The sequence below is a fragment of the Penicillium atrosanguineum genome (assembly GCF_028827265.1).
Source record: "Penicillium atrosanguineum strain IBT 20685 chromosome Unknown utg000006l_segment0_segment0, whole genome shotgun sequence".
Lineage (NCBI taxonomy): Eukaryota > Fungi > Ascomycota > Eurotiomycetes > Eurotiales > Aspergillaceae > Penicillium > Penicillium atrosanguineum.
In genome coordinates, this window is record NW_026623138.1 from 2,184,394 (window position 1) to 2,210,493 (window position 26,100).

Genomic DNA, 26,100 nt, shown 5'->3' on the forward strand with positions numbered 1-26,100 from the left:
AAATCGTTTTTTTTTTTTTTTTTTTACCGATGGTAACGATGACGGTGTTCTCTGTTTCTTTTTTCTTTTCAATTGTTTCTTTTTGTTGTTTGTACACATCGACATGGGTTGGCGCAGACATGATAAACCTGTTAGAGTAGATCACATAAAACATAATGCATCAAGACGATTTCAGTCATTTATTTCCCTGCGTTCGGGTTTATAGGGTTTATATCGTGTTCAGCCCTGCATTAAGCTCAGTTTTCTCTGGCTTTAGCTTTGTCACCGTCAGATGTTTCTGTCTCGCAGCCCGTGAGGATGTCCTGTATGGTTCCAGATGTGAGCTGCAACTAAGTTATCACTATATTTCAATCATTCCGATTCCAGTATGCTTTGTCCTACAATGAAGACTGTTTTATCAATCAACCCGAGTATAATATCATGCACATGTGTATTTTGGGATATCTAGGTATGGACAGGGGAACACGGCGCCCATGATGCAAAAACAGAACAGAAAGCAATACCAGGCTATGCAGAAGTTTAAAGAAAAGAACCAGAGCCAGATCTTATAGCAAAATGGTCTTTCAAACCGCGACCTCAGACTTCTGGGCCATTGGGGCTGGAATTGAAGGATCAACAGCAGCCTGCTCCGGCTCGGCCTTTACTGGTGCGGGAAATGACGAGGTGCGAATGGGACCTCCTTTGTGCGCAACAGACGAAGTCGCCTTGGATCTGGTGCCATCGCCGCCAGCAGCCTTGGCAGACTCATTATTCGCCATGACATTTTGAACGGCCTTGGAGCGCGGGTGGCCCTCGGGGGGACCAAGCTCCCACTTGTGGTCGAGGTCGAGAAGCTCATCAAGCAGGATAGCCTGGGAAACCAGGTCATCGAATTTCAGTCGACGGCAAGAATCAGTGTAGGTTCGAGACAGCTTGGCTTGCTTAAACTCCTCGTTTTTGCCGGGAATGAGCATATTGAGCAGATACTTGGTATTTCCAAGACGGTTCTCGCTCTCAATGCAGAAACGAAGGTACTCGTGAACGACATCGCGCCATGGCGCAAGTCCTCCGTCGGCCTCGGAGCGGAAGCATGACGAGTTAGACTCGGCTGAAGTGGCGATCATGGCGCCGTCGACGCCGAACTCTTCCATCAGGGCCAGGCCGTGGTCACGAGAGGTCACGTCGCCGTTCATGATACAAGCGACGCCGGCTTTGTGGCACACGTCTGCGACCATGCGGAGCTGGTGTCGGATTGCGCGCTCGCGGGGGCGCATGGGCGTCGTGCGGCAGTGCACCGTCAGACCTGTGATACCAGTGCGAACGAGTCGAGAGACGAGAGCCTCAGTGGCCTCGGGGGACTCGAGAATACGGATCTTGACAGAAATACCGATCTGGAAAGGCTCTCCGACTTCGCGGACCAGCGCTTCTAGGATAGAGACGAGCTTGTCGGGAGTGCGCAGCAGCGCAGCGCCCATACCGCCGCTGGTGCTGAACGGCTTGGGGCAGCCGGAATTAACATCGATGCCTGACACGTCGGCGGCGACAATCTTGGCAGCCTGCACAGCTAGCTCCGGGCTCGCCGTGCCCATCTGGTAGATGAGGCGACCCTTTTCGCGTACGGGGTCAAGGCGATAGATGACCGATTCCTTCGAGACGATATCAGGACGGCCACCGTTGGAGGGCATGCGGGAGAATTCGACACAGCCGTTTCGGGGGTTAACTTGGCGCTGGCAGCCAATTATAGCACGGTCGATGGTCTCAGGGCCCCAGACGAGGTCAGCACCGTATTTGAGAGCAAGCAGGCGCGAGGGTAATTCGCCGGAGCGCACCATCGGGGCTAGGACGATTTTTCCGCGATAGTCGACTCCGTTTGCGGGTATAGGCACGCGTGGGGCGGCCGCGGTGACTGACTCGGCGATGGAAGACATGGCGGAGCGTACGAGTCTGATCATAGCATGCTGAGAAGGGAGGAGGGGTCCCTGGTGGAGGTTGTATAGACTTTCTCTTTTCGTCGGCCAAGTCCGCCACATCACGTGGTGATAAAAGACTTATCATGGATTTTTTGCACTTCTTTTTTTTCGGTTGGTATTTGTGTACTGGACCAATGAAAATACTTATTTAACAAGCGGAGCCCACTGCAATTTGCCACTGAGGATTTAAGAATTGCATTGTACGGAATCCTTCAAAGGAAAGGTCTTAGATTCGAGAGTGTATTTATAGCAGAAATTTAAGATTCCTATGTCATAGTGGTACCTGGGTAGGGCTTGGGCTCTCCCGATATCGGCTAACACTCACAGTCTGGAGTACATGCAGAGCGCATATGTCAGGAGTGTGCACGAGACCCAGCCTAATTCACTCCCGGAGGCTAGGTCAATACTAATTGAGACTAAATTTACCATTCAAAGTTAAATAAATCGTAGTACATATAGAAAGTTGGCCGGGATGCCAACTATCGGGCAGTAGATGCCGGGCGGAAGCCGAAGAAAGACCCGCGACAGGGGCAGACAGACCCAGTCGGAAGCATTTACATGCCACGCAACACGAAAAGTCTGGTTCCCTAAGTTGACGCGATCGTCAGCGCCTTTGCATTAACCTTGGAATACTTAATATACCATTGCCAACACAGCCAATGGCCCTAGCCCGTCCTCCTTTGGCCCGACTGGGATTTCCTGCCTCCACCGCCTCGCGCCGTGTTTGGCGCACATCAGCTACACTGGCTCCCCCCACCTCAGCCCCTCCTCTTTCCTCCTTTTCTCCCCCCACTACCTCTTCTCTCTCTCGCGCTGCTTTACTATCTCGTCATTTCACTTCATTTACACCCAAAATGTCTTACACCATTCGCAAGGTTGCCCAGCCTTACACGCTGGAGCACCGTATCTACGTCGAGAAGGATGGCAAGCCTGTCTCTCCCTTCCACGATATTCCCCTCTACGCCGACGAGAAGGAGGGCATCCTGAACATGGTCGTTGAGATTCCCCGTTGGACCAACGCTAAGCAGGAGGTACGATACCGACATCTCGAAGCGCATCTACCCCGCGCTGCATACAAACTTGTCAACAATACTGATTCTCCGACTCCCAATCCAGATCTCCAAGGAGGAGTTCCTCAACCCCATCAAGCAGGACGTCAAGAAGGGCAAGCTCCGCTTCGTCCGCAACTGCTTCCCCCACAAGGGCTACCTCTGGAACTACGGTGCCTTCCCCCGCGTGAGTGCCCTTCTTCGTCAATGCTCTCCGAGACATTGAACTAACTTTACTGCCAGACCTGGGAGGATCCCGCCGCCATTCACCCCGAGACCAAGGCTCAGGGTGATAACGACCCTCTCGACGTTTGCGAGATCGGCGAGTTGGTCGGCTATCCCGGCCAGGTCAAGCAGGTCAAGGTTCTGGGTACTATGGCCTTGATTGACGAGGACGAGACCGACTGGAAGGTCATCGTCGTTGACGTCAACGACCCTCTGGCCAGCAAGCTCCACGACGTTGAGGACATCGAGCGTCACCTCCCTGGCCTTCTGCGCGCCACCAACGAGTGGTTCCGCATCTATAAGATCCCCGACGGAAAGAAGGAGAACTCTTTTGCTTTCTCCGGCGAGTGCAAGAACAAGAAGTACGCCATGGAGGTTATCAAGGAGTGCTCCGAGGCCTGGGAGAAGCTCATGTCCGGCAAGGCCGACGGTGGTGACATCAGCCTGTACGTTTCTCGTTTCTCGTTACTTTTTTCTTCTCGTCTATTCGAATATCTTGCTAACTCTTTACAGTGCCAACACCGAGTACGACAACCGCGCCTCCCAGACCGAGGTTGCTGCCGTTCCCCAAAATGAGAACTTGGCCCCTGCTCCCATTGACGGCAGCATTGACAAGTGGTTCTTCATCTCCGGTGCCGCTGTCTAAATTTTGAAATTTGCCGCGTCAAAATACCAAAATCTTGTTTGAGTACTCGCTGCCGAGAGGCTGTGTGTATAATGGACTTAGCTTTGCTGTAGGGTTAGCCGGCTAACCGGTATCTTTCAATTGACTGAAACATTATTACAATCCTGTTCAATCTTGAGATTCTTCCAATGTTTCTGTCTATGAACTTCATGTTCGTAGACTCTTGACTACAATCGGACTAGAAAACCTGTTGGCAGTCAGTATCAATAATCTACAACCCGTGGTCAGTGTCGCAGGGACTATCATAGTAAGCACTAGGGCAAACAGTTAGTTCTTCAAAGGATTATAGATCAGTCTTACGCTATCTACTGACATTTCAACTTCCAAAAATTGAAGGTACGACATAAGTAAAAAAGCCCTCCAGGGCTTAAGCGTAACGTAATTTGGTATCAATGATTTTCATGGGTTAAAAATTTGTCCAGGGCTAGTGCTCCGACACGCTAGTATGAAAACATATATAGCAAGCAAGAAGCACTCCCAAGTTTGAGAAAGGATAATGCTAGATCCATGCCCATAGATAAGTTTTTGAAATTTAAGATATTGGGAGCCAACACATCAAAGGGAACCTCCATGGAATATACAATCAAGGAAACTTTGAGAACATGTACAATAATAAGCCCGATGGCATTCGGTATCAAGTACTCTCAGAGTTCTAATCCTCCCACACGCCATAATAACAAGCTAGAAGATAATATGATACATAATGATAAACAGTCCAAGGTCCCATACTAGACCCGGACTATGCAAATACAACATCTTCCTTCCATATGCAAGCAAAGAAAGAGATCAGCCCTTCAGACTAGCTTCGCGTTCCAACTGACGCCCAACGCGCGAAATCTCCTCAACAACGTCTCCAATCTTCAGGCCTCGCTTGCCAACCTCAAGGGTCAATTCCTTGCCGCCTTTGAAGCCCACTGTCATGACAGGCGGCTGTGTGGAGTTGCGCGGCAATTGGGTGACCTTAATGTCGATGTGCGTGGGGCTGCTCGTGGGAACTGTGGTTGGTGTGCGCAGCAGGGTGAGGAAGAGCCGACAGGGCCGAGAGGCTGCTGTGAAGGGGTTGAAAGTTGTGCGGAAGGTAGTGATTGTGCTGATAGGGATAGGCATCTTGGGTAGTTGGCCTAATAGGTCTTGAGTGTATCGGTATGTGGAATCAAGGACCTATAGTTGTCGCGTTAGCAGTCTGCTCCATGCGCGGAGTGATAGAGATTGATGTTTCATCTAGAGGCGTACCTGGTAGGCTTGATCGGGTTTGATATCGGAAGTTTTTTTAGAAGCATGAACGGGCGGAATCGCTGCGCGAAGAGGGGTATCTTAGGATACTTGACGGATTTTTCGCAGGGTAAGAACGAATTTAGTCTGATTCGCAGCGCAAATCGACCGTGGCTGAGGTATTGGAAACTTGACAGGCGTAGCAGATTTCCCCGAGTCGCGGACTGCGAGGGAAGTCTGATGTTTGTCACGGATGCAAACACGTCAATACACCCTACCCACGCAACCTGGCAACTTGCGACTGCTTCGACCAGATTAATCGCGAGCCGATTAAAGACATTCACACACTATTTTTCTGTACCACGATTGCATATTGCACCTTTTCGAATCCCCGTCAAAATTCCGTTGCATACGCTGCGCCCGCTGATACCTCAACGCCGCAAACATGTCATCCACGGCAGCTCTTCAAGGCCGCTTGAAGGAGCTGTCGGTCTCTCTGGGGCAACTACAACCTCTTCTTGAACGACTGCGCAATTATACAGCTTCTATTGGTCAGGGTGATGAGGCCCGCGTGGAGCTCGGGTCGGAGATCCATAGCCAGTTGAAAGATGCCGAGGAAGAGCTTGAGCTTCTGCGCGTGGAGGTTGAGGCGCTAGACTCGGGCTCGGACAGTCGAAGGAAGTCTTCGGTGGCGAATGGTGAAAAAGAAGCAGGGAGAGAACGGATTGTTGCCATGGCGGGGCGACTGGCGGATGAATTGAAGAAGTACGTTCTCTCTTTCCATGTGATGATCGTGTTAGAGATCTGGAGTGCTAATGTATTTGCTAGAACACGTGGAGAGTTTCGGAATGCCCAATTACAAGCCAAACGCAATGCCGAGCTTGCGAAGCGGAAGGAGCGCGAGCTCTTGCTGTCAAGGTCGCTGTCATCGTCTGAGCGACAGCGCCATCCGTCGGAGAAATTTACACAGGATGATTTGGTGTTGAATGCCTCGAATGATGTCACTGCTGCCCTGCGCAGAACCCACAACTTGATGCAGGCTGAGCTTTCTCGCAGTCAGTTTGCGCAAGAGACCCTTGGTCAGTATACCTGAATCTACGGTACTATGTACATATAAAGCTAACATTAAGCGCTTAGATCAATCTACGGTTGCCATCTCCTCTCTGTCTGAATCTTACAGCAGTCTTGATACCCTACTCGCCTCATCCCGCAGTCTCGCAAGCTCCCTTCTCCGCTCTCAAAAATCAGATACCTGGTATCTCGAAACTGCCTTCTATGTCCTCGTCGGAACCATCACATGGCTTCTATTCCGGCGTATCCTGTACGGGCCCATGTGGTGGCTAGTCTGGCTTCCATTCAAGTTTGCCATGAAATTCGTATTCGCGACCCTAGGTGCAGTCGGAATGACAAAGGGATCAACCGAACTTTCGTCCAGCCAAGTTGCCAGTGACATCTCTGCGACCATTCAACAAACAGCAGCGGTGGTTTCTGGAGAGCATGTATCAACAAAAAGTGCTTCTTGGGAAGATCACCCATCCACAAATGACGAGGACCGGCTCATTGATCAGATAGGGAAGATGGTTGACGAAGGGAAACAGGAGAGTGCAAGCAATGATAATATATTACTTGAGGAGGTACAGAGACAGGCGGAACTTCCTCGCAACACAAAGAAAAGGATGTTCGAAGCGGAACCTGTGCGGGATGAGCTATAGGCAACATCTTGTAACGATAATTTACGCCAGCCATGAAGCATTGAATTTATCTAACCTCATGAACGACTTTATTTTATTTTATTAAAGACCACGATTTTACCGTTGACTTAAACCTACCGATGTACACCAGTGTATGCGGTCTTCTGGAACCCTCACTTTCCAAATCGCGATTTACAGCCGCTTACTTCAGCTAAGTGCTACGCGTGTCACGTGGAGACGCGTCTCTACACCGCGAAAGGTGTGTTCTTTTGCCCAGTTTCGGCTTCCGCAGTGATTGCAGTTTGAGCTCGAAATTGTCTTGCGTCACTCAATCCGAGCCTCTCGTTATAATGGCCTCCACTTTCTTCAACAACAAGGCCCGCGCCGCTGCAGTTGCTGCATCCAGCAGCTCCAAGGCTAAGGCCGGGGAGGGCAAGGAAGATGTAACTCGCCAGCAGCCATGGGTTGAGAAATAGTACACATTCTTGTCTTTCTACTCATTGATAGCTCTCTAACCTTGTTCAGCCGTCCGAAATCTCTCGACGATGTCGCCGCGCAAGACCACACCACGAAAGTCCTTCAGCGCACCCTGCAAGCTTCCAACGTACGCATCAAGTCACAATCAATCCTCAAAGGATCAATACTAACACATCTCACTACAGCTACCTCACATGCTCTTCTATGGACCTCCAGGAACCGGTAAAACATCTACCATCCTCGCCCTCGCCAAATCTCTCTTTGGCCCCGCGCTGTACCGCTCCCGCATCCTCGAACTCAACGCCTCCGACGAGCGTGGCATCGGCATCGTCCGTGACAAAGTCAAAAACTTCGCTCGCGCCCAGCTCTCTCAACCTACAGGCCTCGACGCCGCCTACCGCGCACAATACCCCTGCCCGCCATTCAAGATCATCATTCTTGACGAGGCAGATAGCATGACCCAGGATGCACAGTCTGCGCTGCGCAGAACTATGGAGACATACAGTCGCATTACACGTTTCTGTCTGGTCTGCAATTACGTAACTCGCATTATTGAGCCGCTTGCTTCCCGTTGCAGTAAGTTCCGGTTCAAGTCGCTGGATAATTCAGCGGCCGGTGTAAGACTTGAGGCCATTGCGCTTGCGGAAAATCTGAAGCTCGATGATGGCGTTATTGATACGCTCATTCGCTGCGGCGAGGGCGACCTCCGCCGTGCTATTACCTATATGCAGAGTGCGGCGAGATTGGTGGGTGCTGTGAAGGTGTCTGGCAAGGACGCTGATGATGATGCTGAGATGACGGATGCTGGAAGTGCTGGTCCTGCATCTATTACTGTGCGCAGCATTGAAGAGATCGCTGGTGTGGTGCCGGAGAGCATCCTTGACAGTCTCGTGCAGGCTATGCAACCCAAGAGCTCTGGATCGGCATATGAGGCGGTCTCGGGCGTCGTGACAGATCTTGTGGCTGATGGATGGAGTGCCACACAAGTTATTGGACAAGTAAGTATTATTTTGCTGTCTTGGTATGGTAGGGATTGAGCTAATGCGTTTCGCAGTTGTACCGAAGGATCGTCTTTAACGAGGCTATTCCAGATCTCCAGAAGAACAAGATTGTCATCGCCTTTTCGGAAATGGATAAGCGCCTTGTGGATGGTGCAGATGAGCACCTGTCCATTTTGGATTTGACACTGCGCATCGCTGGCATCTTACGCGGTTGATTGTTTGAAATGACACGAAAAGAGACTTAAGCATGCGATTTAATCTTGGCTAGTCCTTGTCGTTGAATTCCAATGACAGGGGCTGCCATGGCTGGCCAAATGAGCAAAGGCGTTAGGGGTTGAGTGATTTGACATACCGAGGCGTTTTGTATTTAGACTATCTTAGGCTGTGACCCCAGAGGCTCGCCGGGACACCCCAAACATGCGTGACTCGTGCACATTCTCTACAGAAGTACATACTCCATAGAAAACCCAGCCCCGGCTCGTACCTCAACGAGATGGCTCCGCGATGATGGCCACTAGGTTAGCCCAGAATTATTCCACTAGCTTCTTAGTCACTAATTTCTTAGTGTCGCTTAGCGTTGTGTGATCAGTCAGAACAATCGCTATTGTATTTGATTGGGCAAATCATCGACACGTCAGAGATCAACCTGTACGGAGGTGGATCTGTATGCAAATGCTGGAAATCGGAGAGTCCTCGCCCCCGGGTTATCATATTTAACGAATAGCAAAACATGGTTAGGGGCTCTTTGCGAACTAGAACGCCAAGAAAATGCAATTTTCTAGCCTTTTGTGCTTATTGGAGCCGCTTAAAGGCTGGTAGGGCGCGAGCCTCTTAACCCATGCATAGAAATTGAAGCCTGGGGATGCTGTAATATGTCCTAAGATTTATGCTTATACATCACCTTCTTCATATCATGATACTCCTTTCTAAGGATGTTCTTGTGTACTTTGATCTTCTTCGTCATATTTACCCTTCCAGTTCGAGAAATTTGGGCGACTAGAGCTGGAAGGACTCTTAGGGCTCTGGATTTGGTCACTTAAGTCTGACCTCGTAATAGAGACTAAAGACTCGGAAACTGGCCTCACCGAATCTGGCGCTGCTGGGATCAAATCAAAACAAATCATTTCGACCGACCAGACCTTCCTAAGTTCAGACTTGAGTATATGGCTCCGAAGCGAGGTCAACAGTTTTAGGAAGCACACCCTTTCCTCTGAACAAATCGATACACCACCCACTGACTATAGTGATGTGAGTACCCTTTGGAGGATAAGGAATGACGGCAATGAGGATGTTTACGTGCCAACGCCCCTCGCGCGATTTACTTCATCTCATGTTCGTTTCTTTGGTTGGGAGACTGCACATTTGTCACAATTCAAAGGCTCCGAACCCCTCAGCCTTTGGTCAGCGCCAAAAGAAAATTCACTTCTTCCATCATGCGCCCAGGAAGTGTTTGCATCATTTCTAATGAGCATTCTTGACACCGTGAGGGACATCGGAAGTATTGATATTAAGGAAGTCGAACCCTTTCAGCTAGAGAACAAGTAAATGAAGTTATCGAACTGTTTACGGAGATGCGACTAGGCTCAAGACAGGAAGCTTTTATGTATATTTTGCCTCGGCTCATATCTGGACTGAAAATTCCCTCTGTCCGAAAGGTCTCGGTAGCGGCAAGGAGAAGTGCAAACTAGCATCGACCGGCCCCATAGGACACATGGGCAGACGCGGCGATAGTGTACATGTGATGAGGGAAGGATATGTCAAGCAAATTACATGCCTTACCTTCCATGTAATACCTACCATATGTTTTATTCGAATCTGGTGTCCTGGCTTGCGCTGATTGTAATATGAACCAACGTCAACTGGTGGGGACCCTCTACCTTAGTCCTGCAGTAAGCTCTGCAGGAACTTGCCATTTAGAGAATTCAGTGCCGTTGATCCGGAGGAATCCGACGAAAAATAAGGCTAGGGATATCTAATCTCGCTTTGTCCATGGAGATGCCCAGAAGTTCAATAGTGGCCGAAATTTTCTCACCTAGTCCACGCTTGTAGGGCGCTAGATGGGGTTTGGTGTCTCGGCAAGCTAAAATTTGGGGCCAAAAGAAACCCTTAACGCCTCATCCTGCGACCCTGAGAGACATTTCTAACCCGAGTTAGCACTAGGCTAGTCGCTTTGATGCTTGGCCCGTCCCTGCCAAGCCCACCTGTTCGGCATTCCGATCCTTAGCGAGAGGGGCGGAGATTGGCCTTTAAGCCTCATTTGGTCTTCGGAGTGTTTCCCATCTTGGACCCTGAGACGAGCATTTGTATTTAATATAGCTGTAGCCCCTTCTTTGGGACCGAATCGTTCGCTCTTTTTGTGTTTCCTTTCGTTTCGAATATTTCAATTGTTTGGTGCTTTTTTTAATATACTTTGACCAAATTAAGTCATGCCTCTCCCTACTGCTTCAGTTGGCGATGGATGGTTCACCTTCCAGAACCTTGGCCCTGCCACCGCAACTTTCACCCCAGCCCCTAGCTGCTCTGCTTCAGACAGACTGCAGATCGGCGTAATTCGGTCTAATTACGCTGAGGCAAATTGGAATGTTCAATGCTCCACGACGGGCTATGAAGATTGTCTCCCACCTACCACAACCACTACAGCCCCGGCAACGACGTCAACCGGCTATGAAGAGTTCTGGGGCTATGGAGCATACTACTCCCCGGGTCTGAACTGCCCCTCCGGATGGGAAACTATTGGCCTGGCCGCTCGGGATGCGAACCAAACCCTCAGCTACTCTGGCATTATGGTTCCCACCACAACGACTGCCGGGTACTATAGAGAAAATCATGCCACTATCCTTGCCAATGTACTTGAATCCTCCGAGACTATGGCCCTTTGCTGCCCAAGGTATTTCACTTACATCTATTTGAAACTATACATAACTAACATCCTACAGCGCTATGACCGCAGATGGTATGGGCGGATGCTACTCCGCGGTCCCAGACTACAAGCCCACCGTCGGCTGCTACGTCTACACGACCGCGCCGTTTAGCTACCAGATTTCTTCCGTGGTCGAGACTCGTCATGGAGCCGCCAGCACTTTCCTCGTTGATATTCCGGAATATGGCGACAGCGTTACCAAGACTTATTCGAGAACCTTCAACCACAGGGAGCAGAGCAGGTATACTGGTATCTCCTACGTTCCTATGGTGACTCTTGTGCACCACCAGTCCGATACACAGCCAACTGCTACCAGAAATGCTACGGCCGCTACTAGTACTTCGACTACTACGTCGAATGCTGCCGGGCGACTGGCCCCTCGGTCTTCTACTTGGGACGGATTGGGTGCTGTCGTTGGTATTTCTGCCGCCGCCATGGCATTGGGTGCTGCTATCCTTTTCTAAATTTTGATCATGGCTCTGGTACCCGACTTTAAGAATGGGCTGCAGGGTTGACATCTATTTTGTTTCGTTTCTTCGGCCAATCTTGTCGCAATTTACTATATCCCAAGGCTGATGAAAGTCTAATCGCGCAGTAGATGAATACACAATGAAGTATAGAAGTAAAGTATTTTTTCGAGATTACCTTTACCTCTACACTCTTCCTTTTTGATTCCCGAATAAGGGTCCGATGTGCGCTAGTTTCAATGCGGAGGACCTCGTGCTAGTCAGCCTCCCAGACCGCTTACTTAAAAACATATGTTCAATCCCTAGAATTTTCAGAGCTCTGGCTGTGCTCATCTTCTTCCAGAATGGTCGAGGACACTTTAAAATACGATCTCGAACGTCAGATCATCTAATTTACACGAAGCTGCCATGTACATCCACCCCCATGCCTTCCCCTCCATTGCTTATCAACTACTATTCTATTACTATCACGTCGTCTTAAATAAGAGCTCACACAAGTCTAATATAAATGGCAAGACTCCTAGACTTGCCGCTTCAAATTATAGTCTTATTCATGATATGATAGGTAGGAAGCCGGACTTACCACGTCTTAGATCACCCAAGAAGCTAAATGCACTAGGCTTATGATCGTCAATAATCGGCGCCCCGAACATTAATCGGATTTATTCTATGAATATCTCCTATGAGTTTTGAAACTCAGATGATATGTAAATGCGAATTATCATCCTAGGCTAACTAGACGGTAGTGTTGTCTTTGTCTACACAAGCGATCAAAGACTCATTCTATATGAATGATACTAGTCACCATGGGTGATCACAATCACTCCTTCAAGTGCTTTCATTTTAGCGATAGCGTTTGCATTGAGTCTGTATCGATAATATTAGACAACCTTCTTAAAAGGCGTAGAACGCACATACTTTGCACCAAGTATCATTGGGGGATTAGTTCTGGTGGATGGATATTGTGATGTTCCAGTTTCCGTCTTCAAAATTCTTCAGATATGTTAGCAGCGCTATTGAAAACAAGAATATACATATGTATTTCACTCATTTCGTGCTTACTGGTCGACATGACTTCGCTGTTTCTGTCACTCCTCCGAACCTTCAAAGTGGATGTTGACGCTCTGAGTAATTATCAGTATTTATGAGCCTATGAGGAAGCTCTAGGGTTTTAGGTAAAGCGAACCTGTGTACTCATGGTGTAACCTTCAGAAGTCGAATGATTTTTGACAATGTATACTTCAATCGAATGGGAACGGACAAGATTGCGATTTAAATACTTTTGAGGAGTTGGTAGTGACCGTCATTAAGATAGTGACGTAAATATTTCCAAGCGAGTGGCTTTTTGAATAACTCGCCGATCAGAGAGCAGTTCCCTATTTTTCCATGCGAGAAGCTCCTTTAGAGTTCGATTCAGCTCGCCATACTCCCACTATACCGCATATTAAGATTATGATTCGCCTATAAGATTCAACAGATCACAAGAATCCATACGTACCTAAATGTGAGGGACGATCTCGATCGCTAGATTGACCACGGCTGTAGCGTGTGCCCACCGCAAAGTATACAGGCCACCTCGAGGGCAAAATCCAAAGCAGGAAGCAGGATAGAGATCGTTAGAACTACCAAGGGGTTTGTACCTCAAGGTACCTTCCCATAGTTACGTGATAGGGTGTTAGTATAGGTACTACAGTATAGGAATTTGGTAAATAGGATCCTTACCGCTTAATATTGCTAGCAATATTTACTAGCCCTAACTTGTGATGCTTTTCCTACCAAATATTTTATAATATTTAGGCAAATTTGATTCTAACGAAGACTCATCCACTGTAGTAAGTCTGTTACCATTTCAATTCTGCTGCAATTAAAGAGCGGTGACCCAAAATTGACCAGCTCGCTTTGTATTTATTTCCTAGGAATCAAGTAATGAGAGTGTGGGTCACATCGCATTACACTATAGACGCTGCGCCAAATTGGCTTCCCGCCAGAAGTACTTTCTTGCATCGAGATATGCGTCCCTCTCACCGAGTATTATTTGTGTGATAGATAACATCCCGCTTTTCTCTCCTTTCCGGCCAGCGGATGGAGATTAATGACGATCGCCTACATAGTTGAAACTGGGTTTTAACGTCAGCTCTTTACTACGGAGTAAAAGATCTGATCATGTCAGAAGCTGCTATTTGATGGCGGTCTAGAATCGGTATAGTCAAATCAGTTGGTCAGATTTCTCTTGGTACGATCGGTTCTAGATGCGACTATGACGGGATCATCTGGTCTCATTTGGCGGTGGTGAGCAGTCTTGCGTCGTAGAGCCTGTTCTAGCTTCCCCCCAAGGATAGCTGCTAAGTCAACATCTTTCTCTGTGTCCTTTGACACATCCCTGTTATTGACTGTCACTCGCCACTCTATACGGTAGTGGATGTAGGTTGGCGGGTCCTCGTCGTAGGCTTTCTTATCTTCCCACTTACATAGCTGGAGAATTGAGAGTGCGTAGGGTGGATTTACTCGTAGGTTCGATACTATTCTCACCTACGCTCGATGGGGAGGGGCTTAGGGTCAATAGCGCTACATGAGGGCTGCCATGATAGCCAGATATTGGGGCACAATCTGAGTGGTGTCCCTATTGTTCGTGTTTCGTAAACTAAGATATATTATCCAAGCGATTTTAGCTTATCTCTCACAATAGTGACGATCCTTGCAAAGCCTACGTTAGCTAGGGGAACTAGTTTAGGTCTAAGGCTAGTAAGAGTATGGCGGTATAGCTGATTTCGAAAACTACTGTAAAATGAAATCATAAATTCAGACATAGCTCATATGTAGCCTCCAACTTTTGAAGTTTGCTCATTCCTCCTTTTCTTTTTGGACGTCTCCCTTCATGTCCAGCTTTTCTTGTCCAGCTTCTCATCCAACTTCTCATCCAATTTCTCAGAATCCTCTTCATCTCCACCCTTCTCCAAGTAACTTTGCTTGAGAGCTTCATATCCATTTTCCTGCTCTCCTAATCTCTCCACATCTTGAATACTCCCCATCTTATCCGTCCGGCGAGTAATCTTGCGAGCACGAATACACCAAGCCACCCCAAAAACGAAAGTCAGGAACCATAGCAACACATTAACGACATCAATCCAGACAGCCGCTTTCATACGAAGAACACATTGTGTGACTTTCTCATATTCCGGTTTGACGGGCGAAGTGTAGTAGATACTTCCGAAGACGCCCACTTGTGCCAGCCAGAATACAAAGAGAACGCCATCCCACAGAGACCACAAGACGCGCTTGACAGTCACGAGAGCATGTATAGCACATGTGATGGCAGAGAAAGCAACGATCATTTCGGTGTAGACCCATTCGGAGGGAGCGGGAGCGTTCCGTTCCGTTGCATGCGCTAGGTCGACTCCGTAGAGCCCAGCGGCGATAATGGCGAACATGAATTGGAGAATTCGGAGGGTGGCTCGGGAGTATAGACCGAATATCCCTTTTTTGTACCAGTATTGTTCAATTGAGGGAATCTTTTTCGGAATTTCATTGACCGCCGTGGATGTGGTCTCGCTGGCGGCATCCGTTGGAGTGTCTGCTGGAGTATAGGGCGGAGGGGCAGTGGCAGGCTCTTGGTTCGTCATTTTGAATACAGTGAAAGTTTCTAAGGAGAATTTGAATTAGTCTAGAGGGAATGGGACATTGTTATAAACGTTTTCTTTAAATAATTCAACCATCTTCGTCAAGCTTTGAAGAGAAATTCTATCGTATTCGTACAATGGCTTCTAAATCGAGGTTGGCACTATTCCTATTTTGGTAATTATATCGTATTCGGTTTACCTAACTTTGAGGGTAAATAACTGGATCTATATTCTACTTCCTATAAATAGCAAACATTAAATACCAAGGTTGTTTATGCTCTCCACCATAATTATGAGCTAATTTTGCTCGCAAGTGATATCGCGCATGTGCAAGTGCACGAAACTTAGGATTGATATTCGAGATCACGGATTAGAGCCAATTCCTCATCAGGCCAATTTTGCCCCACATTTTCTGATGAACTTTTGATGGCAGTCACTGGTAATGACTACTTGACGAAAATTCAGAGATTGGCGGATAAGGAGGATGAAGTCATCACTGAAGATGATAGCCTGATTTATCCGGTATTATAGTAAGCCCACCCCCCAAACCTCCCTTTATTCGTATAAGAGCCTAGCCCTCCCCTGGCTTCACTCCGCTTAAGCCTCTTCTGCAGTCATTGCTCAGTCTTGCCAATAGCCACCTTCTGGGTTCATATATTACTATCGACACATGTTAAAGGATTGAAGAGAAGTGAAGGCCTACATATGCTACGAATATCTCTTATCCCGTTCTGCAGAATGATGTATTTTGCAAAAGATACCAATTATGAGCATGTCGGGCTTCGGAGCGAACTCTAATGTCGTAATAACCGGAAATATAGACTAATATTCTTTTCTCGCTTCTTCTCAAGTAGGGCTATTTCAGTAAATTAGGGAGAATTGTTATGATGCTGGGCCTCGGAGGTCCACACGTTACACTACAAATGCCCGGCACTGGTGTACTAAAATAATTGAAAAGAAAGTTCAAGTCTACCTAGTTACAAGAAGTTGTGACTTCGTCCCTAACGTAGCAGAATGCCTCCCACCGGTGCCCCATCGATGTATAGCGGCGAAAATGATCAAACAGATGAAAAGCGCAAACTAAAGTGCAATGCGGCTAGACTAGAAAAGCAGAGAAAAAGAGGTCATGTCATCATAATCAAAGGGTAGAAAGTCGGAACGAAGTATCCGCGATAACGCAACGCCAGATGCCAGCCAGTTGAAACACCATGCGCGCCACCGCTGGACCTGAAAAGTGGAAGAAGGTGCGCTCGATGAGGTAGCCAATTGGAAAAAAAAAAACAAGAAAACCAGGAAAAAGCAAAAAACAAATCGAGGTCAAATAGACTGAAGTAGGGTGCGCCATTTATTTTCGCGCCTTTAACCCCACTGTGAAATGCGATGTAATAGATGCCAATGCATCAGATGTAAAGACCAAATAGAAATCCCCGATGCCATGCAATAATATCCTCTCCCCGAGGATCAACACCTTAGACCGAACTCCGTTTTGAATGCAGGTGAAGGATGTGAAATGAGGCTGTCGGTACAGCTAGCGGATGGTGCCCCATTCTGCGAGCTTGCTACCATCGCGCCGCGAGTCTCTTGTGGCTCGTTTGTCGAAGATCTTCCAGAATCTGAGCGTCTCGTCGCCAGCTCCGGTAACCACGGTTTGACCATCTGGGCTCATAGCTAAGTATAGCACACGGAAAGTGTGACCGGTCAGAGAGACAATTTGCTCCATGCGCGGATACTTCCAGATGACGATTTGGTTTTGACTGTATCCGTGGGTACTGATGATCTCGTCGGAGTTCTTAGACCAGGAGAGGTTGCAAACTTGGCTTCCCGTATCGACCTCCTTGATCATAGAGCCCGTTGACGTATTCCAAAACTTGATCGTGCGGTCTGCAGTCCCACCGCCGGAAGCGAGCAGATGATGCTGATGAGGCGACCATGCAATGGCCTTGACCGCCGCGCAGTGGTCTGAAAAGCGGAAGAGGGGTGTCTCGTTCAGCTTATCCCACACCATCAGCTTGTTGTCGTTTCCACCAGATGCTAGTTGGCCATCCTCAGTATTCCATTTCAAGCCGCACACTTCTTGCTTGTGGCCAGATAGCTTGCGGAGGTATTGATCAGGCGAGCGGACATCGCGGTGATAAATCAGACGATCTCGGGAGCCTGAGGTCAGGATGTGATCATTCCATGCCAAAGCACCGACACGATTCGTATGACCGATCATTGTTCGGAGACGTCGGCAGTGTTCCGCATCCCAGATCTGCACTAGCCCTTTCCCGGTGCCAATGGCCAGATGCGTGCCCTTTTAAAATGTCAGTCATGAAAGTCAAGAAACAGAAATCACATGTATCTTACCCTTTGAATCCAGTTCACACTGGTCACTGTATCATCCTTAAGCTCACAAAGCTTGGTCACACGGCCCGACTGGGAGTTCCACATATAGACCGAGTTGGCCAAGCCGACGCCCAGCACATTGCTGCTGCCCCAATCCACTAAGTTCAAGTAGAAGTCATCTTGCAAGTCGGGAGCATCCAGAACCTTGTAGGGGACCTTATTGACATAGCGAGGCTGCTTGCGCGGAGTTTCGAGAATACGTTGACTATCATATCTTATAGGCGAAAGACTGTAGAGTTCAGAGCGAATATTAAGGTTTGGTCCATGGTGGCTTCTCGGAGTTTTGGAGGGGGTGGGATGGCCAGATCCCGGTCTTATTGGCCCGTAGTTGAAGAGGTTCTTGTGCGGGGTTGAAGGTGTAATGCTGGCAGGCGGAAGGCTGGACACAACATGGGCCGGGGGTGTATGTGATCGAGTTTTGTCGTTGATGCCATTCGGAAAGCCGAGTAGCGGGTCGGATGATGCTGTGTTGAGATCGGGTTGAGGAACAGTGTTGCCAAAGAGCTCACTGCGCAAGACACGAGAGAACGTGCGGTTCGCTTCCTCCGCTGTAATTTACATATTAGCAATGAGCAGGGTGTATATGGAGACTTCACAAACTCTTCTGGAAATGAAGCTCCGAGTGAGGAGCGCGCCTCTTTGACTTGGAAGGGGTGGAAGGGCAACCATCTTCATGCAGCAGACTGTAAGTTGCCTGTAGGTCCTGGCCGTCGCGGTTTGGGATAAAGCTTCATTGCAGTCAGTTGCATGTTCTCACACCCGGTTCGCTTACATCTGGCGCCTGTCGTAGTGATCTTGACAACTTACCGGTCTCCGTAAACTCGTTGCCTCTTTCGGTGAGGACTTGTACCCGGGGTCCTTTCTCTTTGGGTACCGGCCTCGCCGAAATCTTTCAAAGCTTTCGCCAGCGCCGACGCATCGACGGGCTCTGATCCCTCCGCGGCTCGTGGGCGGTTGCCCAGGTTATCGGAGTAGAAGACGGTTTTCTTGGCGGGCAAGCTCGGTGGGGTCTTTGATCCCGGCGGTGATACGATTGCTGCTGCTTGCGACCTGGTATTTATTCGGTTGGCCCTGGCACTCACGCCTGCGTTTGTGTCCTGAGATTGATCCCCCATGCTGGCAGCTGTTCCCCAGGCCCCAGATGCTGATTGCGCTTGATCAACAAGTCGACAAGAAATGGCATGCGAAATGACTCGGTGATCGGAATCGAGATTGAAGCGTAGATGCAGACAAATCGGGAGAGAGAGAGATGGGGATGTCCTTTCTTTTATCGGGGTTTGGCGGTTTGTGATGATCCAGCCACCGATGTTGGCGCTTCGACACAGAGGCAATCTACGACACTTCACAAAGTGCGGACGAGACACCAAAGTGTTTCAGCGAAACAAAGAGATTGGCATTCAAAGCGGCGACGGAGAATGCTGAGGAAAGAAGGTGTACAAAGGGAGAGCCATCCCTCTCGACCTGTGGTCACGCGTCGGTGGCGCTATACCCGATTGGGACTCACAGTGGAATCCAGTTCACCCACTTCGCACTTAATATCTACGATCCGCCCGTTTATCACTGGATCTATGGAACCCGTCTCATTTAGAAAAGCCGATCACTTTCATCACTGGCATGAACATTGCATCGTTTCAGTTCAGTCGAGATTAGGATCCCTGGAACGGACTGACCATGTGGCTTCTTGTTATGATTTGAGTAGCCTCCGTCTCAGGCTTGTTTTGGTAACGCGATTCAGGCCCAAAGGGAAGTAGACTTGGGCCAAAGAACCGCCGATTAAGTCACCAACTCACTAAGTGGGGGGAATATGTGAGGGACCTGACGCGAAGGGCGCGCTCATCTACGCGCCTCGGACGCGCAGAGCTTAGGCCATAGCAACTCATCCCTGCCAATCATTTCAGCCAGGAATTAACTAACGTTAGAAACCGGCTTCAATAATGATCCGTGATGGATTACCAGATATAGCTCGGGGGCCCCATAGTTCCATATCTTGCAGCTAGTAGCTTTCCTAGGACCCATTCATGAAAGGCAAAGTGACAGTCACCGCCAAAACGGAAAACCCTGTCACTTCCACTTCTCCGCACTGGACTATGCCCCCACGTCTGTCGCTGCGCTCTGTCTTTCAATTACATCGTTATTCTACCATGGCTTCTAAACAACCGGCGGTGGACTTCTTGTCCTTTGTCAATGACTCTCCTACTCGTATGCTCTATGAAGATGATACTGGGGTGGAACCTGTTCTGACCGGGATCTAGCCTTCCATGCTGTCAAATCTGCCAAGACACTGCTGAACGATGCCGGCTTCCAGGAAATCAAGGTACCCAGAGCTTCCCCACAGTGTTTGGTCAATTCTAAAAAATTTCATATACATATAGGAGCGTGATTCTTGGGCTTCTACTTGCAAGCCCGGTGGCAAGTACTACCTGACCCGTAATACCACCACCCTCGTGGCTTTTGCCATTGGAAAGAAATGGACGGTATGTATGATTCTAGCTGGGGTTGGTAAATCCGCTGACAATCCCAGCCTGGTAACTCCATCTCCATGATCGGTGCTCACACCGACTCGCCTGTCTTGAGGGTCAAGCCCGTGAGCAAGAAGAGCGGCGAGGGCTTCGTCCAGGTCGGCGTTGAGACCTATGGCGGTGGCATCTGGCACACCTGTATGTTTATCTTGGATTATTGAATAGCTGTCCAAAGGATCTAATTACTAACTATAAATCTACAAGGGTTCGATCGTGACCTCGGTGTTGCTGGTCGTGTGATGACTCGTGCCGCCGACGGCTCTATCGTCCAGAAGCTGGTCAAGGTCGACCGTCCTAGTATGTTCTGTCCTAATCCAAAGGTGATGTTGAGCTAACGTTGCAGTTCTTCGCATTCCCACTCTGGCCATTCATCTGGACCGCCAGGAGACCTTTTCCTTCAACAAAGAGACCCAGCTGTTCCCCATTGCTGGCCTGGCGGAGGCCGAGCTCAACCGCACTGCCGACTCCAAGCCGGCCGAGGAAGAGGAGGCATTCTCCCCGTTGAAATCGGCATCTGAGCGCCACCATCCTTACTTCGTGGAGATGATCGCGGCTGAGGCCGGAGTCAAGCCCGAGGAAGTCCTTGACTTTGAGATGATCCTTTTCGATACCCAGAAGTCCTGCCTTGGCGGCATGAGCGAGGAGTTCATTTTCTCCCCCCGCCTGGACAACCTCAACTGCTCCTACTGTGCCGTTGTTGGCCTGATCAATTCCGTGGCCGACAAGTCGGCGCTGGATAATGAGGATGCTATCCGTCTGATTGCTCTTTTCGATCACGAGGAGATTGGCAGCCGCACCGCCCAAGGTGCCGACTCCAACGCTCTCCCGGCTATCATCCGTCGCTTGTCGGTACTCCCCTCAAACTCTGCAGCGGATGTCGACCTGGCCACTGCATACGAGCAGACTCTCTCCACTTCCTTCCTGGTGTCTGCCGATATGGCCCACTCCGTTAACCCCAACTATGCCGCCAAGTACGAAGCCGACCACAAGCCCCAGATGAACAAGGGCCCTGTGATCAAGATCAATGCCAACGCTCGCTATGCCACTAACTCTCCTGGACTTGTGCTTCTCCAGGAAGTTGCACAGAAGGCGACGAAGGAGAGCGGCAACCCCATTCCCCTGCAGCTGTTTGTCGTTCGCAACGACTCTAGCTGTGGTAGCACCATTGGCCCGATGCTGTCTGCTGCTCTGGGTGCCCGCACTCTGGATCTGGGTAACCCGCAGCTGAGCATGCACAGCTGTCGTGAGACCGGCGGTACCTACGATGTCGACTATGCCATCCGTCTCTTCACCGGCTTCTTCCAGCACTACTCCGAGCTGTCGAAGACCATCTTCGTTGATTAAACATTCTCATGCAGATGAACTGAAATAGGTTGAATGAAATAGACATATCCGAACCATGATTTATTTACAAGTGCATATGGATTGTAGAGTAGATCAACGTTGAAAGAGCACAAAGTACATGCACGTGGTCGGCCCGAGATGATCCCGCGGCCTCCCTTAACTCCACAGCTTATCATCTCCCCGACCCCATTGATCTGGAGCCTGGACGACCATCTACCTCGTCCACGCCCCCATGACCCTCTATGACCGACGTCGATGCCTTTCGAGATGCGGAGTACATCGCTGACGTGTCTGGCATTGTCCTCGATGATGCAGAGCCAGGCTCGTCTGCGCGCGGCAGCAACAGCCGCGTGAGGAAACTCCAGTCCTCCGCAAAGATCGCCTTCATTGACCGACTGCTGCGCGATCTGGACATTCTGATTTATTGCGAGCTTTCAGCGTTGTATTACATGGAGTGAGTTGAACGCTTCCCCGCTATTCACCATCCCGCATCTGCCCACCCGCCCCGAAGGAGCTCACTAGCTAACACTTACCTCTGCCGTATAGCTGCTCTGTGGTTCTATTTGCCATTCGCGCCATAGTTGAACTGATATTCTTCACACCGAAAGCGCCGCCATTCGACCCAACGCGAAACCAACCCTTTGTCGGCGCCATCATAGCCAGCAACCTCTTTTGTATGACCTTCCACGCCTTCTTCATTCGACCCGAAGCCGGCGAAAGCACGCGCGGATACCTCCACGGCGGATTGTTCATCGACTTTATCGGACAAAAACCAGTGCCCGTATTGCGACTTCTCTTATTCGACCTATTGATCTTCCTAATTGATTTCGTCATGCTCGCCTTGATCATTGAGCGGGTCAAGACAGTAGGCATGACGCCCACACCATCCACTACTACAAATACAGAACCGGTATCTGAACAGCAGGACCACGACGCAGAGGAACGAGGCGTCGTACGAGAAACCGAGACCATGAGCCCAATTGACACGTCGGACGCATTACCAGTCGCTGAGATCGACGAGGATGTGAATAATGAACGAACGACACTCTTAGCTGATCCTGGCGAAAGCAGTTCTGCACAAACACCACGCGGAGGCCACCCATTAGACTCGTATTCGTCGGGCCAGGCCACGATCTTGGAAATGGGTTTCTTCAGTACGGTACGTGATCAATGGAAGTACTCGACGACACCGCGACGACCTACGACGGGCTACGTGCCCACGCCCGAGACAGCAACATTTCTTCGGCAACGATTTGGACTGCAAGTTGGGACCGATGGACGGATTGTTCGAGTGGACCGATGACCAATATCATCGCCATGTATTTTAGAGAACATTGGGATCTATACGCAGTACTCCGGTGCTGGTTACCGACATAATCATCTGGTCGTCCATCGCTGTTTGTAACCCCGCACGGATATAGTCATGATATTATTACAAACAACACTCAACCCAGGGACCTGGACCTAGACCTAATGGCCCTGTACATCTAAACAACAGGCGGTTTCCCCTCACCAACACCGCCATCCTCCTTTCCCTTGACCCTACGATCCAAAATCTCATCAATGAGACCAATTTCCAAGGCCTCCTGCGCACCCATGAAATAATCCCGCTCCATCAACTTCTCAATCTCGTCCAGCGACATCGTCTTCTTTCCCGTCAGATGGCGCTGATAGATCTGATTAAGCTGGTGGCGCACGCGCAGGATCTCTTTCGCGTGGATGGCGATGTCGGTCGCTTGCCCGAAGTATCCGCCCGAGGGCTGGTGGATCATGATCGAGGAATGGGGAAGACAGTAGCGTTTGCCGGGGTTGCCGCCGCAGAGGAGGAGGGAGCCCATTGAGGCAGCTTGGCCGACACAGATTGTGCTAACTGGGGAGGCGATGTAGGTCATTGTGTCGTAGATTGCGAGGCCTGGGGATAAGGTTAGATATTGGGCGGGGAGAGGTCGTGGGATAGGTACCTGCTGTTACAGAGCCGCCGGGAGAGTTGATGTAGAGGTGGATTGGTTTCTGGGGGTTGTCTGCTTCGAGAAAGAGGAGCTGGGCGACGATGGAGGCGGACATGGACTCGTCGACCTCGCCATTGAGGCAGATGATGCGCTCCTGTGGTGATGTTAGCTAGTGAGTTAGAGTGCAGAGATAATTTATGGTTCGAACCTTCAAGAGTCTTGAAAAGATATCATCTGTTCGTGGGCGCAAAGACAGTTGGTTAGTGAACTGTTCGGTAGAGGGGTCTCTTTAGAGTTATTGTGCAACATACAGGTGTGCCAGCCACCGCCCTATAGCTTGTCAGTACCGGTTTCAGATTGCGCGGGGCATTAGAGGTTGACATACCACTGTCTCCGTCACAAAGGGCGTTGGTGTCCATCCCCGCGGAGGCGTGCGGTCGAACGAGGGCGCACAGCTTGAGAAGGACCGCAAGATAGCTGTGGTAGGTCGGATGGTAGAGACTGATGAGCGGGCCAATGATCGCCCCAGGCGAGAGATAGATATTGTCGGACGCATCTTGAAGGCTGCGTGTGGTGAAGGACGGTGAGAGTTGCGGAGCGGAGCTATCGATAACTCTATCCGCGCTAAGATATGAGCCCTGGAGCCCGGCATGGCGTGTTCCCGATATCGAGTGATGATACATTCAATTGAGCTACTCTCCGGCCTCGGGATCTGAATTCATGACATTGAATTCTCAGTTCTGATTTTATTTTAACAAATTATGAAGAATATTTATCCAATTTGATATAAGACGGGGTCACAAGGCTAGGAGGCATTTACCAAGCGTTGGTTCACCACCTGAGTAACTTTGACCAAGACTAACAATTTTGGAAGGTAGACATATAGGCTCCGAACCTGACGACTAGCAAGAACTACATGGATCCGCGTAATACCTAGAATGCCAGAATGTAATTGATTAGCGCGGTAGAACTGTTTGGAGCTCTCCAAGACGACTCCGCAAATGGCAACATCTGATTGGCGCAACATCCGCGGCAACTTGGCAAAGAAAAGCGCGACTCCAACTTCTTGCATCTTCAACACAATGGAGTGCGCCAGCCACCGCTTATCGCTCGCAACATGGCGACTTCGCACCTTCCGCCAGCTCGTCGCTACATCTCATCAGCCGCACATCGCTCGCCGCTCCATTTCAACCTCTCCACGCCATGAAGCTCCAGAGACCAAAGCTGATACCGAGACCAATATTCCACCATCACAACGTCTACCTCAATCTCCACTAGTTACGAACATGCGCACTGGGCCTGAAAAGCAGCACAAAAGACTCCCAAACAAAGCAGACCTCGAGCCGCTGTCTAAGAACCCCTGGGCCGTCGCACTAGCGTCACCACCACGTATGTGCATTCTAACAGGCGCAAGAATCCCACGCGACATCCTAGGACAATGGGGCCTAGTGAAAAAGCCCAATGCAGACCTCAATTACATGCTACCCGTGGGCCTTCTACAGGACTCACTAGCACGCAAATCAACACCCGTGCAGACATCAGACCCAGATAAGGCAACAGGCGAAACCGAATCAAGCATCACACCAGTTCGAAATGAGAAACTAGGTCGCACGCTCTTCTTACGAATGGTTGATCGTCTTTCATTCCTGCGCATTATAACTCCGATTTTCGTCAGAAGCGCGGGGAAGAAACCGGCTATTACGAGGATGGTGCCGTATCGGTGGAAACATCCTCATGGACCGATTACTGCGAAGGAGGAGAAGAATATGACGTGGATGAAGGATATGCCGGAATATGTGCTTATGCATATGCGGCGCGATGTTGCGAGAAAGTTGGATGCTGCGAGAGAGAAGTGGGGGCTCGGGGGTGAGGACGGGGTGTGGAGCGCTCTTGATGTTCAGGAGATTTCGGATGCTGGGATAGTTGATGCGCTGGGGCGGTTGGGATCTATTGAGAGGGCGGAATGTGGTGCGGTAATTCTTCATCCTCGGGGGGAAGTTGAGAGTGGGAGTTTGAACGAGGTGGTGCACCCGCAGACGCAGAAGAAGATTCCCGTGTTTGATCTTTCGAAACTTTTGGGGGAGTCGGACTTGGAGAGACTTCGTCAGACTGAAGCTGCGCATTATCAGCAGGTGGCGCTGTTCTTTAGACCCGAGGATCCTTCGAGTATAAAAGCGATGCTGTCACTTTGGAAGCTCAAGCAGTTCCTTGTGGAAGATCCCGCTTTGAACATGTGAAAGTCAAACAGCGCTTTCTAGGATGAATAATCCGCGTGTATTTTAGGACCTTTTGTCTCAGATTGATGGTTTCTGTAAGAACACGAAGACCAATCTACTAATTTACAAATCAACTAATGTTAAAGCGTAATATCGTTAAATGCAACTCATGCTGCGGGAATTAACACCCACAGCCATCTAGATAATACTTATCCAAAGATGAGTGATGTGAATGCTTTTTTTGAAAAGATATGTCAAGGCGCTATGATGGAGTATTGTCCAGGGTAACTTTTATAGTAGACACGCTGATGGGAGAGGAACACCGTGTAAATGATCGAAACACAAGATGTGGAAGAAGAGACCAAAAAAGGATAATCGTGTTCGTTCCTTTCTT

General features: G+C 49.5%; 12 protein-coding genes across 12 annotated transcripts; 7 read left to right on the plus strand and 5 right to left on the minus strand.

The window, feature by feature from the left end:
• Positions 1 to 563: 563 nt before the first annotated feature.
• N7443_007971 (tRNA-dihydrouridine(20) synthase (NAD(+))) lies at positions 564 to 1,907 on the minus strand (the record flags this gene model as incomplete). Its single annotated transcript, XM_056888027.1, has 1 exon — positions 564 to 1,907. One exon carries the CDS (start codon positions 1,905 to 1,907, stop codon positions 564 to 566), a length of 1,344 nt encoding a protein of 447 aa, XP_056739718.1.
• A 701-nt stretch (positions 1,908 to 2,608) lies between these two features.
• On the plus strand, positions 2,609 to 3,869 carry ipp1 (inorganic diphosphatase IPP1; the record flags this gene model as incomplete). The annotated part of the gene is made up of 4 exons (XM_056888028.1): positions 2,609 to 2,980; positions 3,066 to 3,185; positions 3,242 to 3,669; positions 3,737 to 3,869. 4 exons carry the CDS (start codon positions 2,609 to 2,611, stop codon positions 3,867 to 3,869), a joined length of 1,053 nt encoding a protein of 350 aa, XP_056739719.1.
• Positions 3,870 to 4,694: 825 nt separating this feature from the next.
• Positions 4,695 to 5,015, minus strand: N7443_007973 (mitochondrial 54S ribosomal mL53 protein; the record flags this gene model as incomplete). The annotated part of the gene is made up of 1 exon (XM_056888029.1): positions 4,695 to 5,015. One exon carries the CDS (start codon positions 5,013 to 5,015, stop codon positions 4,695 to 4,697), a length of 321 nt encoding a protein of 106 aa, XP_056739720.1.
• A 550-nt stretch (positions 5,016 to 5,565) lies between these two features.
• N7443_007974 (putative protein transport membrane glycoprotein Sec20) lies at positions 5,566 to 6,832 on the plus strand (the record flags this gene model as incomplete). Its single annotated transcript, XM_056888030.1, has 3 exons — positions 5,566 to 5,885; positions 5,949 to 6,199; positions 6,258 to 6,832. The coding sequence occupies 3 exons, from the start codon at positions 5,566 to 5,568 to the stop codon at positions 6,830 to 6,832; spliced, it is 1,146 nt and encodes a 381-aa protein (XP_056739721.1).
• Positions 6,833 to 7,161: 329 nt separating this feature from the next.
• On the plus strand, positions 7,162 to 8,504 carry N7443_007975 (replication factor C subunit 2; the record flags this gene model as incomplete). The annotated part of the gene is made up of 4 exons (XM_056888031.1): positions 7,162 to 7,286; positions 7,337 to 7,415; positions 7,474 to 8,286; positions 8,343 to 8,504. The coding sequence occupies 4 exons, from the start codon at positions 7,162 to 7,164 to the stop codon at positions 8,502 to 8,504; spliced, it is 1,179 nt and encodes a 392-aa protein (XP_056739722.1).
• A 2,211-nt stretch (positions 8,505 to 10,715) lies between these two features.
• N7443_007976 (Ran GTPase-activating protein 1) lies at positions 10,716 to 11,673 on the plus strand (the record flags this gene model as incomplete). Its single annotated transcript, XM_056888032.1, has 2 exons — positions 10,716 to 11,176; positions 11,226 to 11,673. 2 exons carry the CDS (start codon positions 10,716 to 10,718, stop codon positions 11,671 to 11,673), a joined length of 909 nt encoding a protein of 302 aa, XP_056739723.1.
• Positions 11,674 to 14,549: 2,876 nt separating this feature from the next.
• N7443_007977 (MARVEL domain-containing protein) lies at positions 14,550 to 15,296 on the minus strand (the record flags this gene model as incomplete). Its single annotated transcript, XM_056888033.1, has 1 exon — positions 14,550 to 15,296. The coding sequence occupies one exon, from the start codon at positions 15,294 to 15,296 to the stop codon at positions 14,550 to 14,552; it is 747 nt and encodes a 248-aa protein (XP_056739724.1).
• Positions 15,297 to 16,821: 1,525 nt separating this feature from the next.
• On the minus strand, positions 16,822 to 18,793 carry N7443_007978 (WD40 repeat domain-containing protein; the record flags this gene model as incomplete). The annotated part of the gene is made up of 4 exons (XM_056888034.1): positions 16,822 to 17,586; positions 17,640 to 18,226; positions 18,279 to 18,406; positions 18,486 to 18,793. The coding sequence occupies 4 exons, from the start codon at positions 18,791 to 18,793 to the stop codon at positions 16,822 to 16,824; spliced, it is 1,788 nt and encodes a 595-aa protein (XP_056739725.1).
• A 1,026-nt stretch (positions 18,794 to 19,819) lies between these two features.
• On the plus strand, positions 19,820 to 21,541 carry N7443_007979 (M18 family aminopeptidase; the record flags this gene model as incomplete). Its single annotated transcript, XM_056888035.1, has 6 exons — positions 19,820 to 19,877; positions 19,931 to 19,992; positions 20,051 to 20,152; positions 20,200 to 20,335; positions 20,402 to 20,494; positions 20,541 to 21,541. The coding sequence occupies 6 exons, from the start codon at positions 19,820 to 19,822 to the stop codon at positions 21,539 to 21,541; spliced, it is 1,452 nt and encodes a 483-aa protein (XP_056739726.1).
• A 242-nt stretch (positions 21,542 to 21,783) lies between these two features.
• N7443_007980 (DSC4 family protein) lies at positions 21,784 to 22,844 on the plus strand (the record flags this gene model as incomplete). The annotated part of the gene is made up of 2 exons (XM_056888036.1): positions 21,784 to 21,995; positions 22,088 to 22,844. 2 exons carry the CDS (start codon positions 21,784 to 21,786, stop codon positions 22,842 to 22,844), a joined length of 969 nt encoding a protein of 322 aa, XP_056739727.1.
• Positions 22,845 to 23,028: 184 nt separating this feature from the next.
• Positions 23,029 to 24,142, minus strand: N7443_007981 (ATP-dependent Clp protease proteolytic subunit; the record flags this gene model as incomplete). The annotated part of the gene is made up of 5 exons (XM_056888037.1): positions 23,029 to 23,453; positions 23,503 to 23,644; positions 23,699 to 23,724; positions 23,802 to 23,820; positions 23,876 to 24,142. The coding sequence occupies 5 exons, from the start codon at positions 24,140 to 24,142 to the stop codon at positions 23,029 to 23,031; spliced, it is 879 nt and encodes a 292-aa protein (XP_056739728.1).
• Positions 24,143 to 24,572: 430 nt separating this feature from the next.
• On the plus strand, positions 24,573 to 25,727 carry N7443_007982 (uncharacterized protein; the record flags this gene model as incomplete). Its single annotated transcript, XM_056888038.1, has 1 exon — positions 24,573 to 25,727. One exon carries the CDS (start codon positions 24,573 to 24,575, stop codon positions 25,725 to 25,727), a length of 1,155 nt encoding a protein of 384 aa, XP_056739729.1.
• Positions 25,728 to 26,100: the final 373 nt, after the last annotated feature.